General features: G+C 41.2%; 1 protein-coding gene across 1 annotated transcript; it reads right to left on the reverse strand.

Moving 5' to 3' along the window:
• Positions 1 to 722: 722 nt before the first annotated feature.
• Positions 723 to 20,666, reverse strand: TRIB2 (tribbles pseudokinase 2). Its single transcript, XM_010014929.1, has 3 exons — positions 20,390 to 20,666; positions 16,115 to 16,407; positions 723 to 3,088 (listed from the first exon to the last, which is right to left on the reverse strand). Exons 1-3 carry the CDS (start codon positions 20,657 to 20,659, stop codon positions 2,620 to 2,622), a joined length of 1,032 nt encoding a protein of 343 aa, XP_010013231.1. The 5' UTR covers positions 20,660 to 20,666; the 3' UTR covers positions 723 to 2,619.
• Positions 20,667 to 20,673: the final 7 nt, after the last annotated feature.

Genomic DNA, 20,673 nt, shown 5'->3' on the forward strand with positions numbered 1-20,673 from the left:
TGTTGGGGCTGGGGAAGAGTTTCTTTAGGGTTGATTATTAGCCACCTGTAGCTTTTTCAAACCAGAGAACTGCTGAAAACAGACTGTCCTGGTTCAAATCAAAGCCCAATTCAAACGGTCTTTTTCTAATGGGCCAGGATTCATCTTGTCCTGCCTCATGTTCACGATGTACCTTATTACTCCACATGCACCTCTAAGTGATCTCACTACCTGCATCTCTTAATTATTACCCAAGATGAATGACAGAAACAGAATCTGGCCTTAAATAAAAGACTGTAAATTAGATGGTGCTATTACAGATCCATCCTATCTGAAATTGAGGTACAAATGCAAGATGCATGTTTCTCTAGCATTCTGGAAAGTGCAAGTGCCAGCTGGCTCCATTGTGGTATCTTCATCAGCCAAAGAGTCTCCAATCACCAAAAAGACATAGTTCTCACTGCATTTCAATACCCTCCTTGAAAAAGGTAAATGGGCTCAATAAGTGGTAGGGACAAGACAAAAGAAAATAAACAAAATAAAAGCCAGTTTCATTTGTAGCAAACTAAAATTTTCAATGAAAAGGCAGTGTTACCTTGTAAATGTAAGTGCTAAATTTCCTCAGCTCAGTGGTCTGGCAAGAGCTTGCTAGGCAGCACGAAAAATACCAGCTAAATGATCCTAATGGAGCAAACTCCTGCAGCACCTCAGACATTCAGTAAGAACATCGTTCACCACTGAAATTTAGTTAAATATGCACAATTTTATTTATTGAAGAGATTAGGACAAAAACATTAAACCAAATACATGACAAAGCACCAGAGGCAGTAAAACCCCACCATGCACATCACCAATCTTTCCTCCTATAAGGTATTATAAAATAAAATAAAAAAAAAGTCCTTCTTGACACAGCACCATCTTCAGAGTGTAAAAACATTACTCCTTTATATTCTTAGTTACCAAAATAGAACCAAGGCAGGTCAGCTGCAGCTAGCTTTGTCTCTTGATAAAGAACTGTGAAACATCCTCTTGAGAGTGGACCATAACTTTCCTGCAAGGCAGGCAAATATAGCATCCATACGTCAAATGCCAAGTAGCTGTACGCACATGCCACATACTATAATTAAGCACAAATTCAAGTAACATTTACATACTACAGAGTCCACATGTACCTACCCAAAAAACATGACCACTTCACAAAACGTATACAGGCAGTAATATCAGAACAACTGAGGTACTGGAAACACAAATATTTATGCCAAGAGATTTCAGTATCATACAGCAATATAAAAGCAGTAATAAAAACATTTGCCAGTCTAAATCAAATAAAGCTATCTAGAAAAAGAAGCTAAATAAAAAGTTATTTAAGGACAGAAATACCTGAACAGAAAAGAAGTGTGTTAACTACAGCATGTAACATGTCATCCCAAGTCAACCCGTAATTGAAGTACTGGCTTAATACATCACTACTGTGACATTTTCTTCAATAAATAGAATAAGTCTTGACAATACAAAAGGTGCATATTACTGTGTATGTTTCAAGAGGAATATCTGTAATATAAATGTTCAGCTTATTAATACCCTCTTATTTCTTATTCTGGACATAAACAAAAAAATCAAACCCAAACAATTCTTCTCCCAAGTTGAAAGGAACTCAAAGTAAAATAAATCCAACACAATACTCTTCTTCAGTAATAAAGAGCCCTCTATTTACATGTGGGCCAGTCAGTTAAAGAAGAGATGGGTTCTCAGATAAAGACACAATTAAGGGCTTTCTGCCCTCTTTAGTCATAAACGTGCAGCATGGCAGATATAGAAGCCAGTATCTCATATCTTCTAAAAAAAAAAAAAAAAAAAAAAAAGGCATTTTTCTTCTTTTTTTCCCCCTATTATAGCAGTAATGCATCTGGAAGTTTGAGTTATAATAGCTTCCTGCAACAAACCATTTGACACAAAACAGAACAGCTTCTTAAATGACAGTTCCCCTTAAGGGAACAAAGCATTAAAATGTCATTTCCTGACAAGAATATTAAGTAGTTTATTTAGAAGAAATGAGTTGAAAATAGCTATCAAGAGACATGAACTGAAATTTTGTTTGTTTTTAGCACCCACTTTTCATGTCCATCTTTGTGCACCTCATTTTTTTCTTAAATTAATCCCATTAATTATTAGACATCCGATTAAAAAAATGTTAGCCAATTGTACTTTCCCTGAATAATGGCTGAAGTTAAATATCTAACAGTGCGATGCCAAGATATGAGCTGAGGCAAAAAAGTTTCTATTTGTTGTGAGTTACCACTATTTTTAATGGAACAGAAACAGGAGTGATATAGCTGCACCAGAATTGGCATGTGCAGTCTCCTTGGCTCCAAAAAGGTGAGAAGCTACAATTGCTCCATGCTGCCTTTTCTCCTCCAAATCAATCTAACCTGATAGCAAGCTCCCCCCACCCCCCAATCTGTCCCCATGCTACATTTGTTATATTAGCTCCTTGTGGAGGTTCCTTCTCAATCCGAGGACCTCTGAGTGTCTTTTGCTACCAAGCTAGGCTGATGCAGGATGTGATTTAACATGGTCAGGAAGGGCTCCTTCATGTGTCCATCTCCAGATTGTGTACCTTCTGAACAACAGTCTTTGTGCTCAGTTAAAGAATGGGTCCAAATCTTCTTCCATGTTGACATCAGGCACCAGCTGATCTGATACTTCCTTAGCACCATATCCTGAATTTGATACATTAAAATCTGTAGAAAACCACGGATGGTCCAGAATTTCTTGTGAAGTCAGCCTTTCCGATGGCTCCCGACGCAGTATGCTACGTATGAGGCATTTTGCCTTGGGGGATAGAGTTTCTGGAATGTTAAACTGCCCACGACGGATCTTGCTGAAGAGGGAACTAGGCTCAATGTCATGGAAAGGATAGCGTCCAACTAACATGGTATAAAGCATGACACCTAGACTCCATACGTCCGCTGCTTTGCCAGAGTAGCTGCCATTTGTGTTCAAGATCTCTGGACTCACATAGGCTGGGCACCCATGCTTATCAGAAAGAGAGTCATCATTTCCTCTTAAAATATAAGCATCTTCTAGGCTTTCCAATTTCACTCTAGTCCTGCGGGTAAAAGAAAACCAAAATCATCAAGGTAAGCAAACATCAAAACACAAATTCCTGTCTGTTACAATTAGACATACAGGGAACACTCCCACACATTTACAGAGCTACAAGATTTCAAATACAGTTATGTCCAGTAAACTCATTAGCAAAGCCTTAAAAAGATGAAAGCAACTGTCATATTCATGTGCTTGGTAAATTTTACATAGACATGATTTCCAGAAGGAGACATAAACCTCAAGATGTTTTCCGTGCTGGCTGCACTCTAATGTACCTTAATGTAGGACTTATGCCCAAATACAAGCCTAGCCCCGACAAGGTTATTTTTACACCTTCACAGTGGTGAGCAGTTGCTTGTAATTCCACAAGGTGTGACAGGAATAAAATGATCACTCTGACCTTAAATCATCCCTCTGACCAACCAACATTTTTCTTTATTCCAGCATTAAGGAAGAGCAATTTTAACAGATTTCAGTCTTCCTAAATAGACCTTCAGGCAAACGGAGATGAGGTGAGCTGCATGCTGCCAGGATTAACAGCAAGCTTATCTACCCAGATGAAACAGAGAAGCTCCTCACGTTGGAATGACAGAGAGGCTAGAAAAGGGGTTGCAGAAAGATGACAGGGATGCCTTATCTAGATTGCAAACTCCTTCTGCCTGCAAAGCACTGTGAACTTGTCATTGTGCTGCAGTAATTATCTCTGCAAAAGAATTTTCTTCCCTTATGGATATCACACAGGAGCAGAAAATATGATGCAGAGTTGCTTGCCATAGCACTAGATGAACATAACTTTTTTTTTAATCCTCACTGCTGGCATCTGTAACCGTATTTAAAAATCTGTCCCTGTTAAAGGCATTCAAAAGCATTATCAATTAGCCTTTAAAGCATTTGCCAGCAATGGTTGGTTTTGAGAACAGAATCTCTACAACACAACAGGACTTGTCCAGGGCATCTGGATGGAAGAGGGACCTAGCAGTAGTGAAGGGTTTCTTTCCAACAACTCTGAATCATAATTCAACTTTGGGTATTACCATCCTTGTCCCTCAACCTCACCAGTCTGTATGATCACTTTTAGCCCTGTGTCATGGCCATGATCCCTTATGACAGACAGTCACAGGCAGGGACTGAACTTCATCCCAGGAAGCAGTACTCATGTCTCTTGACTAAAGCACATCATTTAACGGTCATTAATAGAGACTAGGAGAGCCCTGTTTCTTAAATATTTACTGAAGACAATATTGCTTGGGCTTGAGCTGCAAAGACAGCTTTGGCTTAGACTTGGTTCCAGGGCAGCTCAGCGCTATCTTCTCTGAACCAACAGAGGAGCATTTTACTCCATGGAGTACTCCAGAGGCAACTGTGCCATAAACTCTCATAATGACACTTGGACATTTTCAACAGCTAGAGACATTTACTAGCAGAGGTGAAAGCCCCTTTTGGCAATATGCCTCAAATCAGAAAGTCGTAAATATAGAATTCAGAATACCTGGCTCCCAAGCACAGTGTCAAGGCAGCTCCTTCTCTCCTTAAATAGGCCAGTGTTTTCTCCTCCAGTGCGGATGCTGATGAGGTTTGTGCAACACACTTGCTTCCTGATTAATTACCCATTGCCAGCCTAACAGCACTTCTGCTGGCTATGGACAACCACCTCATTAGCACTCAAACAATACAATACAGCAGCAATACTTCACACAGGAAGCTAGTTGCAAGCAGAAACTTAACTACAATTATCAATACCACAGCAATCTCTCTCTGTAAGCAACTCAGAGGGTCCAAAACAGGAAGGAGAATACCTAGAGTTGAGTCCTTTCATGATGCTCAGCTTTGACAAGTTCCTGCACCTGCACAACATAGGAAAAGCAGCGAGGAGAAATGCCCAGAGGAAAAAACACACCAAAGAGAGCAGAAAACAGAGGAGGAAATGAAAAGGAAGGCAGGGACGTAAGTAAGTTGTGGTTCCATTTGCATTGCCCACCTCAGTTTTTCCACAGAAAAGTATGTGTAGCAATAAAACGGTGAGGCCAGCTACTCAAACATGCATTAAGTCACTGAACTGCCAGACAGGAAAGCATCGACTCCCGCTAACAGAAGCTGAACACACACACACACACACAGAGGGAGTGGGGCAGAGCATACTATTTATAAGCTTACAGGAGGGAATTCACCCCACACACATGCTCCCCTGCCATTCCAGTGTCAACAGCACAAGGGAACACTGAAACTTTCCCATCCTTCTTCATATTTCTGAGAGTTGCCGAAGAATTTAGAGAAACAGTTCAATAAGAAGCTTTTATATTAGAGAAAATTACTCGAATTCCCTAATATTTTCTACAACGGATGCAGAACAAAACCTCAAAGAGCAGACCGCAAAGTGTGTCAAAAAATATATAAGAATCCTCTTTTTCTCCAACAGAAATCATTTTTTATAATAAACCAGAAGCAGCATACAAAAGCCTTATCCCTGTCTCGCTTTCCTTGCAAGGTGCTGCAGCCTGCAAGCATGCTGTGCATGCTACAGCGGATTTTGTTTAAGCAAGCAAATGGAACAACAGCTGGCCCTTATCTGCCTGCTCCTACATAAGCTGTGGCCAAATGAAGCAAACACTCAAACCAGGTTTTTCATCCTGCTGAGCTGACAGGCTTCAAGGAAACAAAAGGTCCCAAATTAAACAAAACCACAACCAACCTTCAGTACTCCTCCTCACCAGTGCCCAAACCCACAACCAGTAGCACTCTCCTGTATAAGGTACAAGCGGTGAAACGGCTCCTCTACAACGAGGTGATGCTCTAGTGCAGGCATGGCACTGGACTCACCACTCCACGCAGATACAGCTTTCTCTTACAAACTACAGAAGCTGCATCTCTTGAGCATGTACTGCCAGGTACACGGCCTCAGCATGACATTCTCTCCCTCCCAATTATCACCCAAAGCAACTCAGGTGTTCCCCTCTCCAGGAGCCAGCACCAGGACTAGGGAGACCCACTCCAGCCTGTTTTCACCAGTGATGACTTCGCATACCTCAGCCTTGCATACAGAACACAGTCTGTGATGGTGCTACAACTGGGTGCTAAGCACGTGTAAACAGCAAGTCTCACTCTCCTTTTTACAGTCCTGTCACGTTTTCTCAAATTGGAGCAGCCTGGCCCAGAAGCTACTATTTCCCAGCGCACAGCACCCCATCTCTTCGAGAGTTTCCAGCTCTGGCTGGCCTTCCCTTCACATTTCAAGCATTGCCTAAAAGAGCTCTGTTTTCTGCAAGCCAGAGAGCTTTTTTGTTCTCTGGGGGGGAGGGAGGAAGGAAGGGTGAGAGGATGGGTGGAGAGGAACAGGGAAGAGGGGAGTCTAAATACACAGAAATGCAGAGACACGCTGGATGAGAAGCAATCTCTCTCCCCCCCACACACTCTCTCTCAGAGGAAGCACTGAAATCAAATACCCAGAAAAAAGAATAAAAGCCAACGACAACAAACAGACCCTCAAAATTGCAAGTGGTTTCTGAGAATACAGAACCTCCACAGCAAAGCGTGGGGAGTGCATCCAATTGCAGAGTAACAGGACAAGCCTAAATTCAACACTTGGCAGGCAAGCAGAAAGATTCAATACCAAACACTGAGATGTAAAATCACAATCAGCTTCAAAGTGCCTCCCATCCCAGTGCAGAAAAAGGACAAACAAAAATCTTTTTTTTTTTAAAGAAGTCACATTTCTAAAAAACTCTCATTCTTTAAATAATTAACTCGCGTCAGTCAACTGAAGGACCCCCCACAAGAGGATAAAAAAAGCTTTCCAAAAGCATCAGCATTTGAGTTTGACCATTTAAATGGTTGCAACAAAATTAATCCCTAAAGTTCAAATGTAAGCTACTGCCAAAGCCGGATGAGAATCACTTTGTACACATACTGTAGGGCAACAAAGACTTTTGTCAAGGCTTACGTAATTACAGTACATAATTTCAAGTTTTAATGCAGACCCTGAATAAGTACTTGGGAAAAGAGCATTATGCATCTATCAGATCATTGATAAAACACTGCATTAGCCTAATGCATTAAAAAAAATACAACCCTGAATCATGGCTATTTAAAAAGGGGAAGCTATTCTGCCTATGAATGCTTTCCCATTACTGGTGAATGAAACCACAGAAGTGCAATCAGAGGGCAGCAGCAGCAGTCGGACAGGAAATGCGTCTTTGTCCCCATAGAAACCGTCAGGGAAATCCAGGAGAAACAATACCACTCTGAATTTCTTATCAATATGCCATTCATTACTTGACTGCATTCAGATTTTGCTCTTCAGTAATGTAACAAAACCTAATCAATTAAACATCTTCCAGAAGATTCTTCAATGAAACCTCCTGAGTTAGCACCCGTGTCTGGCAGACAGCTATGTTGTACATCCTACACTTTGAGAAAAGTGATTCTGTTATTCCCACCTGTAGAGCTTAGGGGCTAATGGCAAACTGCTATCCTGCCTTTTGACACAAAAACCAGGGCTGTAAGAACCCGATGTTCACACCTGCATTCCAAAAGCAAACACAATTTCCATACCAAAATCAGTGGAATTATTCAGAGGGCTCTAAGCTCCTAAGGTGGGAGGGGAAAAAAAAGTAAATAAAAAATCTGGAACATTTAAAGCAGAAATACTGACTGAAAGTCTGGGTGTTTCCGAGGAAAATATCCCACTGCAGTGAATAAACAGTGAGTAGTAAAGGAGACCATGCCTGAATCAATGGAAGCAGTTGCTTATATTCTGTCCCCAAAGCCATCTGCAAAGAACTAACACCTGAACCACAGTTGAGCCACTGCTATCATTTTGGAAACACTAACTGCACACCAGACCCACGGTTTTAGCACCATGTCATCCCCCAGACAACAGCCAGATCAGCTGCTTTGGGAAAAGCTGGAAGGAGCCATCCTGCTATGGACACTCCAAGTACATCATCCACTTGCTGTTTAGGCTGGATCAAAATCAGATGATTCAGGTACCAGCCTCACACCTCCTGAGAACAAACAAGTGTCATCCAAAACAACCATCATCACTATCTGAATTGCCATTTTATTAATATAATCACAGGTAAACACAAAATAGCAGCTTCTAAAGGGAGAAGGTGCCTCTCAGTGTTCACCCCCTAAAAAAAAAAAAAAGAAAAATGAAGGCACCCAAGCAACGCTATCTAGTATTTCAACATTATGGAGGCCAGGAAAGCTTTTCCCTAGGCAGAGGCACTCAAGCCATCAACTGCCCAGTAGATCAGGGATTGCTCCTGTGTGGCCAATAATTTACAGGTCATTTAATCAAGGTCAGTTGGTAGCACCCCATCATAAAGACAAAACAAACATGAATGCAATCATGCCATTAGAGTCACAAGGAACAGGAAAAAAAGAAAAAAAAAAAAAGAAAAAAGAGAGAGCTCGCTACTGGAAACAGTTATCTTTTGCTAATTGATATTTTTTAACTAAGGGAATCTCTCCTAAATAATGCAGAGGTAGGCTGCTGCTGCGGAGACAGTGAGTTGAGGAAAGCGGCTAACGAAACTGAGCAGATGATTTGCAGCTTGGTGCAAAGGCTCGTTCTGAAGTCAGAACTACCCGATCTCCTCTGGGGGTGGTGAGGCACACGGGATCAGAGGGGAAATGTTATGCCATCAATTTAATTCCTGCTCTTCCACCATAAGATCCCTTCCCGTGCGTTAACAGCACACAGCCTGGGAGTACACCACACAACATTCCGCACAACTTCAGGGGGGGAAAAAAACCCAAACTGTGCACAAAGGCAGGCAGACAAACAGCTTCTTGCATAATGAAACAGGTTCAAGGATATGTTTCGAAAGACTACTGGGACTTACAGGCAGCACAGCTTTACAGGATGAACCTTGTTCCTAAGGGAAGATTCCCTCACTCGTACTTCCGCAGAATGAGGAAGCCTCTAAAAATTACATATCCCCCACCCTTCCTCCAAAGGGATGCTACCAGTGCATTAAGCCCAACCTCACACCCCCTTCCTGAAGTGCAGGCTTAGGGCTTTTAACTTGTTTTAAGCTAGGTATTTTCTACAGAATTCCACTTAAAAAAAACAAAAAAAAAAAAAAAAAAGCTCTGAGATCACCCCCTTCACCCCCTTGCACATGTCCAGAAAGGGCAGGGGCCCCAAAGACCTCATCTTTGTAACACCTGAATAGGATTGGTGAGAACAGCCTGTCCTGTATGCCACATACTTAAGTTTCTTCTATGCCTTTACTGCCTATGGAGACAACAGTTCCCCAGAAAGTAGGTAAGTAGGGGTTATGTGTATGTTTGGGTGCAGGCTCTGAAATCCAGGGCAGACTCTTCCACAGAGGGGCTCGGTTACAACACTGTGAGGAGCTCATTATTTGATAAGCACCTGGCTCAGGGCAGCTACTTCACCTCACTTTTACCTTTTTAAGATCACACTGAAGGTCAGAATTGTAAAAGGTTCTGCTGTGAACTGTATGCTGTGTTCACCATCTTCTCCAGTCTTTTCATGCAATGCATGGTGAAGCTCCATAGGGAAAGGAGACCAAAACCTTTATTTTGTTAACATAAGCATGTTGTGAAAAAAGCCATACACTTTCTGAGCCTGCAGTAAGTGTTCAGCACCTCCATGATAAAGCAGTGCCATTATTTCACAACCCCACTGGAAACCTTTTGCTTAGATGTCTGTAAATCTGTCTCCAAGCAATATACATCTACCAAAAAGCAGGTGTTTAAGACTATAGACACCCCAAGTTGGCTCCTGTTTACAATCTATGCCTTTCCTCTCCCTCCCAAGCCTGAAATAATCTCACAGTGTGGTAATAAGGACAATTAGAAGAAAAGGCAGCAGCAGAATTTCACTATGACAGTCCACTGCAGCTGCCACTAGCTAGGCTCTCTGCCTCCCCTCCTGACCCCCAGCACAGATGGGCACAGACATACTCTGTGTCCACTCGAAAGTCAACATGGAGTATCTCACAGCAAGTCTATAGATGGAGTCTTCAAAACAATGAGCTTTTGAACTCTTACTGCAAGATGTCTCAAGTGACATCTAATTCCAGGGGCTGCAAAGCACCTATCATTGAGAGCTCCATAACGTGACAGGCATCTCATGATAGGCACCCCACCATGCCAACCACATCTGGCATTACAGCCGACACATAACACACCACTCAGCCAGAGGCCCCTCTCAGAAAGTCAGACAGCATGGCTGGGGTGGCCAGGCAGGACATGGGGACAACCTGCAGCAGCACAGCCTAGCCTGAAGGAGGCTCTGAAGCAGGGCTCCCCCCTCCAGCTCCAAGGATGGCACTGGGCTGCACCTTGACACAACCCTTCAGCTGAGCTCGTACATGACACTCAAAGAGTGAAGATGATACAGGTCCAACTATGAACCAAATATCAAAAGACAGCACAGTTCAAGGGTAAAAACCTATAGCAAACGCTCTCATCACTCATGGTCTCACTGAAGGAGCTCCCATTCTCATACTAGGATCAGCCAGCAGCCAACTTTTCCCTGGGTTTTGCTTTATGACCTTAGGCACAGCACTTAACCTCTATGACTATCTATGCCCTCGGGAGGAGATTGAAGCATTTCCCAGGCCTGGTGTGATGTTCGAGGTCTGCAAAGAGCCTCCCACACCCCACTGGGGAGGGTACAGCATACCTAAGAAATCCAAAGTGCACTGCTCCCAGGAACACCGGTAGAAAACAGAGGTTTAGTAACCACACCACATGAAGGCAAAAGGGAGCACGAACACTTCTGTGGAAAACAGTTGTGCAACTCTATCATCCTCTACTGTAAGTTTGACAACAGAGATCTTCTGTCTGTGAAGAAATTCGCCTTCCTCACCATATTCTAGGAATAGTAATTTCTGGGTTGAAATCTATGACTCTCCAGTATTGAAGAAGTTATGCTCTTAGGTCCTGTGGCCCCATTCAGGGTAATGTGAAGTGGTTAAATGACAGAAAGATGAAGACTGGTTTTATTTCTAAATCTTCTGGCATTTAAAGAGCACTTCTATTTTGTTTGATTTTCTTCCACTTTAGGACTCTCTTTCTAGGACTTGGAAAGCATTAACTTACCTGTTCACAGTGGAATTGCAAGTAAACCACAAAGAAAAAAGTAGTTTTTAAAAAGTTCTAAAAACCACAGGGAAAAGGAGATGACTGTATTACAGTTTGATAAATGCTAGGAGGAAAATTTCTACTAACTATAGGAAAATGAAAGGTCCACTTTAAAAAACACTGGTAGATGCATTCTGTATTTGTGGGATCAGGTATGTATCGCTAAGATTGCAAACAACATAACTAGGTCATCTTAAAGCATCATCCACTCAAAACTGAGAAGTTCTAGAGGAAGAAAAAAAAAAATAAATCTAAGAGCACCAAATAAATATGTTGTGCTAACACAGCCTTTCCAAATTAGTGTACTGTACTGTCTGCATTCCCCTGGTGCAGAGCAAAGAGTGACAAATTCTATTTATTTTTATTGAATCCCACCTGCCTTGTATCTACTCAAAGACTACAGGAAAATTACAATATCTAAATACCAAAATTATTTTCATTTTCCCTTCAACAAGTATGATGAATGTGCAAGGTCTTTAAGCTTCAAATATTATGACAGCTAATATTTTAATATAATTAATGGCTTAAAAACACACTAAAGAAGTTAATAATTCTCTGACAGTAGAAATGTTCTTGAATTAAGAAAACCACTGGAACGACCAACACAGAAATGCTTGATTTAATTCTGAGATCTTTGAGGTGGCTCTTTCTCAAAGCATCTGCTATGTATCAGACTGATGAACTGCTTTTTTAGCTATATACTATGTATAGTGCTATTTTTAGCACAATCCAAAAAGTCCTGTCCATTCTGCAACATTGTTGTGGGACACCAGCTAGGAGAAGGGCACAGCCACTCTGCCCAAGGGTCTCCTATAAGGATAAACTGTACAAGGAAAACTGTGAATATCATGACATGAAACTCAGCAAAAATAATCATAAGCAAGCGCCCCACAACATTAGCATTAACCTGGCTTAATATCCAGGACAAGAAAGAACTACCAACATGGATGGAAGCAGAAAACACAGAAAACCACGTTTTATTTAGCTCATCTCCACTCTTTCAGATTCAAGTTTTATTTAGAAGTTTAAGGACCCAATTTTTAAAGTATTCAAGCATCTTACAGGTACTTTAGAAAGTCTGGTGACACCCAGCATGGCATTTTCCATATTTTCAGTGCTCCAAAAGTCACTGCCCTCATTTAATGGATGTGCTGCTGCTTGGGAACCCAGTCTTACAAAACATTTCCAGTCATGCTGTAATGTCTTAGAAGTTCTGCTTCATCAAGATCAGCTGCAGATTTAAGGAGCTTAACTCCTAAATTTCAGTACTAGAAGACTGGCCATTTCACCTATAGTTTACAAATAGAACCACAGACATACCTTTTCCCCAGAAACAGAACCTTAACCCCAACCTTCTTTTACACAAACCAAACAAAAAACAAAACACAACAAAAAAAAAAAAAAAAAAACCACACAAAAAAACCACCAACAAACCCCCCCCCCCCCAAAAAAAACCACCTTAGGTGCTTGGCAACAGCACACATCATTTTAATGGAATGCAAATTACCCTATCTTCAAAATTTCTGCAGTTCAGGACTCAAAGAAGCTATAGATAAAGTACCTTGAAACACAGACAAATTGGTTTTGCTTGTTTCTACACTATGGAATTTTTTATTTCATTTTAAGTGCTGATGTATTTACACACAAGCAGTATTAAGATGTAGCACATCACCACAGTCTACCTTTGATTTAGCACATCAAGAGAACGTCACCAGTAAGATTAGGACCCCTACTAAATGCTCAGTACTACCAGCCTCCAACATTACTTTTTTCCACCTTCTTACCCCCCAGCTCATTACAGACATCCCAAGGCACTGCAATTTGCAACATCCAAATAACATGCATTCTTAGCAGTGATCTGAGTAGGAGCAAAGAGCACTCATGACGCTGCTAGATCAGGAGCCTGAATCTTTGCAAATTCCAGCTGTAATTTAGATAAAAGGAATGGGGTGGAAACAGTTTCAATGCCGCATGCACCCGTTTGTGCAAACCTTCAGGAGCTCTGATTTAATTTTGAGCTACCAGGATATCATCAGGATCAATTGAGAGTATGTACTAAGAAATTCTTTAATTGATTTTCTTTTTAAACAAATGGAACTGCTACCTTATATCCTTCACTTTCTCTCTGGCTCCTCCAGTCTGACAGCTCTCAGCTAAGAGCGGGCAAGTATCTTACTAAAAAAAGAACTAAATAAAAGAGGTGAGTTTTCCATTCATGTGTTGCCTGCATGCTGGATTTCCCATCTTCTGTTCTACCAAAAAAAGCTGCAAGTCTTCAAGAAAAGAAAGTTTCAAACCAGTAGATACTTAAAGTGAACTGCAGAAAAACAGACTTTAAGAAATAGTTAGGGAAAGAACAACTAAGAAAGAGCTCCACTGAAGAACAGGCAACACACATCAGTGGAGTTCACATACATTTCTCGAAACATCATTTTCACCTCTCTCTTTCCTCCTTGGTTCATTACTGGCGCCAAAGAGCAAGAGATCACGAAGCACCCATATCCCAGGCACTGCATCTGATGGCAGCTTCTGAAAGTCAGGCTGCTCAGCACGTGGGCAACCTCACCAGAACCAGCAGCCTCAGGGAACATGAGCTTGTAAGGGTACACGCAACCCACAAACACATTTGTGAACCCAGAAGGACCAGGAAGATTTTTCAGCATAAATATAGCATCAGATTGAAAGTAATGACTGATTACAGCCCGATGATCAGAGCATGTGAAAAAACACAGTCTCTGTTTGGTTCTATCTCGCTATTTCATCTCTGTTTATTTAGCAGAGGAAGGATTACAATACCCCAGTACTTACAAATCAACATTACATCCAGAAGAAAACCACACTGTGATTATCTTAAAAATAACCAGCAAGTCCTATCTGACCTTTAAAGTGAATTATTATATAATTATAAGACACTGTTCAAAAGTGAGTAACTGAGATTTTGCAGAGGACAGTTATGTTAAAAACATTCATAAAAGCAAACACTGCTATTATAGTACGCACCACTCTTCTTGGGTGGCTAAGGGATTTGGCCCAGTGCCTCGTGTTGCATACAGTTCCTAGTTAGCAGCAGGGTAGAGTTCAAAAGCATTCAGCATGGGCCCACGTCTGCTCCCACTGCACTGCCCGGGGTTCATGCTGCCTCCACTTAGAGCAGCTTTTCCAAGTCCTATCCTTCATGCAAAACCACAGAAGTTTATATATATCCCCAGGAGGGAAAAAAAATAATAAAAAAATCCATTTTAACATTAGGATGTTATCAGCTACAACAGAAAACAATCCCTCCCTCAACTATTTTGTACAAGTGTCCTCCTTATCTGCATCAGAGGTGCTATAATGGTGTTTAATTATTAAACTTGGAGTAAAAGTTGTGAAAGTGCAGTTTACATCTATCTGCTTTGCAGTTTTCTCTGAATGGACATTAAACCAGTTTCACTTTAGGCTTTTTTATTTGAAGAGAAAGAAAGTGTCATCATATATATTGGGGCCATTGTAGAAAAACAAGGAATAGCTATTTGCTTTGTAGAGAATTGCCTGAACTGAATTAAGTGAAAATGTCTTTTATTTTCAGTTTGTAAGGAGATTAAAAGGAGAAGTTTATTCTGCAAAACACAGTTTGTAACAAAATCAAGTAAACAGGATAGATGGTCGTCATTTTTATTTTAAAGCTGGGACCTTCTCCTTCCTGACTGAATTGTGTATTAGTTTTTTCTAACTCTCAGATCACAGACTTACTCACCCTATAGAAAACTTCTGTGCCTTGGCTGTTGCTTATAACTTCCCCAAGACAACCCCACATGGAATCAATAATGCACTGGGAGTTAAACAAAGATCTCGGAACATCCATTTCACTTCAGCAACAGTTTGAACAAGCTTTCAGACAGTAAATAGGATTTAACTAAAAGGGAAAAACATCTCCCCATCCTCTACCAAGGCATGGAGACACACAAAGGCAGGCTGTGCCCCTATTTAGTTCATTTTTTTCATAATGGTCATCTTCCATTTAATCCCACTGTGAAAGCCTGACATTACGTGGCAGTGTTTATTACTCTGGTGCCGTATGTGGAAGTCACAAGCAAATACATGATATAACATAAAGAAAATGGGTAACAGCAAGTAAAGAGACAGGAAGTTTCCACAGGTACAAGAGTACAGCTATAGCTCAGCATCAGAAACAACACTTCAACAATATGCCTACAGCTTCCAGATTACTTATTTCCTTGTCTTTCCATACTACTTCCCCAAATCTTTACCACCCAATTATTGAGAGGAGGGTCTGTAGGAGGAGATAAAAGGGAAGTTCCCCAAGTACCACAACAGCTCTGATACTACAAACAGGCACTCACACAGAAAGCCAGTTTTAGATTTACTATGATCATATAATACTCTCAGAAGCAACCTCCAGACCCTTCCAGAACAGAAAAAAACAAGCTGTCCACAAAGCAGTCACTGGTGGTCCTTCCCTCCAACCTGTGTCAGCATTAACCACTTTGCTGTTCTTCCTCTTAATGCCTCCTCACTGGAATGAGTCATTTCAGTCTCCAGCCTTTTTTAACATACGGGTTCTTTTGCTCCTTCTGCCTTTTAACATCAGCAGCATTTACGATTGTGGAGCTCTTACACCAGATACGTATGTAGAGCCTTCCTCAAGGAGACATCCCTCCTTAGGAACGAAGGTGCTCCTTGGACACAGATGCAAACAGCACTCTATACTTACTTTATTCCAAAGCCTAAGTCAGAAGGTAAAATGGCACATCCATCCTATGATTGTTTAGTTTCCTCTGCAACCCAAAGTGTAACACCTTGTTGTTGTCATACCATCATTTGTGGTACTCGAAGTGCACAGCATCCTGCAACTCTGAATATCTGACCTCAGGCACCCCACCTGTAATGTAAGGGAGACTCTTACCTTTCTTCATCCTTGAAAATAAACTTTCGCAGCTTGAGATCTCGCAGTACCAGTCCACCATCATGGCAGTGTGCAACAGCGGAAGCTATTTGATAGAAGAGTTTGGCTGCCTCCTCTTCTTTAAGCTTCTTGCAGGTACGAACAAACGAATGCATGTCCCCATAGCTCCTTTCAAAGAACACATACGCTTTTGTCTCCCCAAGAATTATTTCAGTAATTTGGTTGATATTTTTATGCGCAGGCAGACAAAAACATGGTGCTAATAACTCCTGGTAGCAGCCAATATCAAACACCTGCAGGAACAATAACAGTAAAGCCAGGGTTAGCGACATGAAGGACAGCAAAGTCATGGTACATCTAATTCTATTAACAGAACCATCTCCAAGTACAATTTATGCTGCTGCTGAAGCTGCACTGATGTAAACAGCACTGAGGACAAGACAAAACAGACTACACAACCCTACACAGAATATATGTGTAACCTTGACAGGCTACTCTTCAAAACTTGTACCAGGAATAGTTTCATTAGCTAACAGCTGATCAAATTTAGAATGTAATCTAAATTAAGCTGTGAAGACCAGCAACATATAAGGGCAATAACTCAGAAGGAAATGTGTTTATCTTCTATTTACCATCCAAATAAACACATAGAGAACACAGCCAGTAGCTTTCTACTGAGAGAAGCTATCATATTAAATCCACCCTGATACACATGCCTCTCTCTCTTGATTTTATTAACCCATTAAAGCCTTAAGTATTTTCAAGTTTAAAATATCATCTATTGCTATTCATATTTACTTCCTGCCTTTCTTTCATCTCTGACAAACAGCAGAGTCACTTTCACTTTCAAAGTCTCAGTTTTACAATGGCTGTTTATAAGATCAGAAGGACAACCAGGAAATAGCCCTGCCTGTTGGAGTGCAGACAAATATCCTTCAAAAGGCAAAGACAAAACCACTCTGAACTCCCTGCATTTTAATCAAGTGCACCATTAAAAGCGGAGTGTCCCTTTACTAGTAAGTATGTTATCACTGATCTTATGAATGAGCTGTAAGAATTAGAAAAGCTGCTGGGAAACCCAAATATAAAAAGTTACTATAATCTAGTGGTGATGAATGAATCAGTATTTGAGTCAATTGAGAAATGCCCACATTACAGGAAAGACTTCATTGAGAATAACAGAACTCAGTGTGCTGAAAGAGAATATAAGCAAAGTATTGATTGGAGTGATTTTTATTTTTAATTATACCTGCTCCAGAGGTCCTACAAAGCAAGGGATTAGAATTTCCACCAGCATAGAAATTCAATTAATATATAACTTACTCTCAGGTGTTTTGTTATTTTGGTAAAAATAATTTAAGGTAGTCATGTGTCATTCTAACTGAACTTAAAAATGAAGAACCAACTGGTTTAAACTGCAGTTGTTTTCCTGCTAGTATTTATATTCCAACAGCAGGTATTTGTATCCTCTCCAACAAGCCAATCTCCCAGCTTTCTTTGAAGCTTTTAAAAGGAATTCAAAACTAAGTGAGAGAGATATACTTCAATCAAAATTTATCTGAGGCTTCAAAACCTAAGTCATTTAATGCTTCAGAGGACAATCCTAACAAACTCCTTCTGCAGAAAAGGACTCAATCCCCAAGAAACTGGGACACCCCCTCCTCACACATCTCTTTCTTCCCCTCCCTAAACCTGTGCTGCTACACTCTGGCACAGACAAAAACAACCTTAAAGGCAGGCTGCCAAACAGATCCAACACATTTTACAGGGGGTAGATTAGCATGGAGGCATTCTGATGACATGGTGCGTCAGGAAGCAGAACTGGGGTGGGGAAGGGATGTTGCTAAAACCCCTGGTGTGTAATTCATTCCAGAGGAGAATTCATTGACATTTGTATCTCAAAACTACTACACTGTAAATGAACGGCTCCTCTACAAAGCGGCTGTTATAAAATAAAATTTAAGCAGGGACGTACATGTAGGTCCAACCCTTGCGCCCAAAAAAAAAAATAAAAAGAAAAAAGCTTTCCAGAATTCTCTCCTAATTAGATTATCCTGATAAAAATTAGTTACATTTTGTGGTTCTCATACTATGTTAAATAATTAGGTCTGGATGTATACCAGTAGTATGCTTGAAAGAGGGGAGATGGGAAGTGCTATCATACTGCTACAGTCTAGAATACCTTTTATAAAGGGCTTCTTTGTATCCCAGCTTTTAAGATCCCTGGCCTCAATTCAGCAAATGTTCAATAAGCTGCAGGTTGATTTAGTTGTTGTTGGGAACTGGAAGTGAGAAGTTACCATTGTTTGGATGCCACAGAGCCTTGAAGCAAATAACAGCATCTGTACAGTCAGTGGGTGCAGCCAAACGAATCTTGAGAATCATGAGTATGTGCCTGCTATCCAAACCAATATTTCTGCAAGCAATCTCTAAAAGCATCTTCAATAAGATACCAGATAGCAGGTTTCTTAGCCGGAAGGCTACTTGACAAATAGTAGTCATGATACTGCAGGCATTTTAAAGCACGCATTAAATTAAGATGAGTTCAGGACTGACAACTGCATATTCACAAACTAGAAATTCAGGCTAAGATCGTATTTTTGGAGCACAGCTAGAAGTAGTGCCTTGCATATATGGAAAAACTGATACTACTCAACTGTCAGGCTCGGTTCACAAACGTACAGCTTAAACGGAAGAAAAAAAAAAATTAAGTCCACTCTTTGTGAGCTGCAGTTAATGCTTGTTCGTACTGTCATCAAACAGTGCCTTAATCCTGCAAGCCAAACAGGAAACAAAGAAGAGCATAGCCCCTGCTTTACTACTTGCTATGCAAGTTCACCTATAATTTCATGCAGAGCAGCAGCTTTGTGGGATCTGTTTATTTCATGAAAAGATGCCAATGTCCTAGAGTGCAGCACTGTACTACTGCATCAAGCAGAGCTTTCATTCTAGAAATTCTCAAGTTCTGTTTCAATTTAGTAACAAAGCATTCAGTTCAGCATGCAATATTGGTCCTTTGCAAAGCCATGGGCCCTTTTTTCTTCTAAATAATCACACAAAGCCCTAGGTTGCCTTAACATCAGGTTTTATAACTCAATCAGTAAGAATATTTAAACTGCCCTCTGAACTCCAATCTTTACAAACAGCAAACAGAAGCAATTATTTTCACTTCCTTGTTAAAGGCTAGTCTATAACTTCTTATGACTCAAGTATGGGAAAGTATGAAACAGAAATACTACTATTAATCCATGGAATATAAATAAGCTGTAATATGTGTACTTTTCTGGTTTGCAGTTAGTTTGACATACAAAATTTGCCCAAGGCAGCCAAATGGCACAATTCCATATTTTGGGAACAATACAAACACTGCAGCGTGTGTTGCAAGGTTGCAATTTTTTACATAGTTATAAAGAACTACTACTGGGTAGTGCCTCAGTTTTCTGGGCATAAGTCTGGCTCACTACAGACAATGAGAACCACAATTTAGGAACAAAGAAAAATATTCCCTTTGCCCAAAAAGAGAAGAACATCCCTCCACAGATGTTCACACCTGTGGGTTTCTTTTTTCCCCACAGCTCACCTTCAAATAGTAGGAGAAAACTGGGAGGAGGCAAAGAAAGGCAGGCAGGCTACAAAGAGTGGGATAGCTATTTTGTCTGCTATTCTAAAACCGTAGGTGTGTAGGTTTTATTCTTGCTCAGTTGTGCAATGGGGGAGGGAGGATGCTGTTTGCAAACAACCTCCACGGTGAGGGAGCTCGGGCTGATTAATTCTATGTGGTTTGGGGTTATTTTTAATCGCTTTCAAGACAAAGCTGATGGCAATATTCCCCCCTGCTTCTCCATCCTCTTGGTTCTCAAAACTCATACGAACAAGGGACAGGAAAAACCGAAGAAGCCAGCAGGTCCCAACACCTTAAAATTAGCTGGGGATTCCCTACTCCATTTTGAAAAGTGAGAGTGGGGAAGATGAGGCTTTCTCCTGATCTGAACTCACGTTAAGACCTACTTAAAAGCACGGCTCTTTCCAGAACAATATCCCCCGGGTAACAGGCAGAACTGGCTCCGGGCCACCGCTATAACGTGGCCATTGTCTAGAGCAAGGGAAAAGTTACAGGATGCGCCTTTAATCCTGCCTCCCTGCCTTTTGTTTCTCAACTGTTTAATAATTGAGCTACACGACCGTGCTCGGCCCTCCTGCAAGACATGGGAAACCAACACGCGACAGCAGGCTGACCCGGGGGAAACAAGGAGGAAAGGAGAGGAGAGGTATTACCTTGCAAACCAGCTCCTCGCCACTGTGCAGATGTACGGCTCGGAAAACGTGGTCTCCCTCGAGAGGCTCCAACAATAAGTATTTCCCGATGCAAGAAACGCAATGCGACAAGTTCGGGGTCTCCGGCGGGCTCGGCGAGCCTAGATTCGGGCTAAAACTCTGGCTTGGCTCGATGGACCGTATGGACGAGAGCTCCTCAAAATCCTGGGTTTTATTCCGCGGTCTCCCATATCGTGCTATCGTAATAGGGGTTGACCTTTGTATGTTCATGAGTATGCAGAAGA

The sequence above is a fragment of the Nestor notabilis genome, unplaced genomic scaffold (assembly GCF_000696875.1).
Source record: "Nestor notabilis isolate BGI_N333 unplaced genomic scaffold, ASM69687v1 scaffold27535, whole genome shotgun sequence".
Taxonomy (NCBI): Eukaryota; Metazoa; Chordata; class Aves; order Psittaciformes; family Psittacidae; genus Nestor; species Nestor notabilis.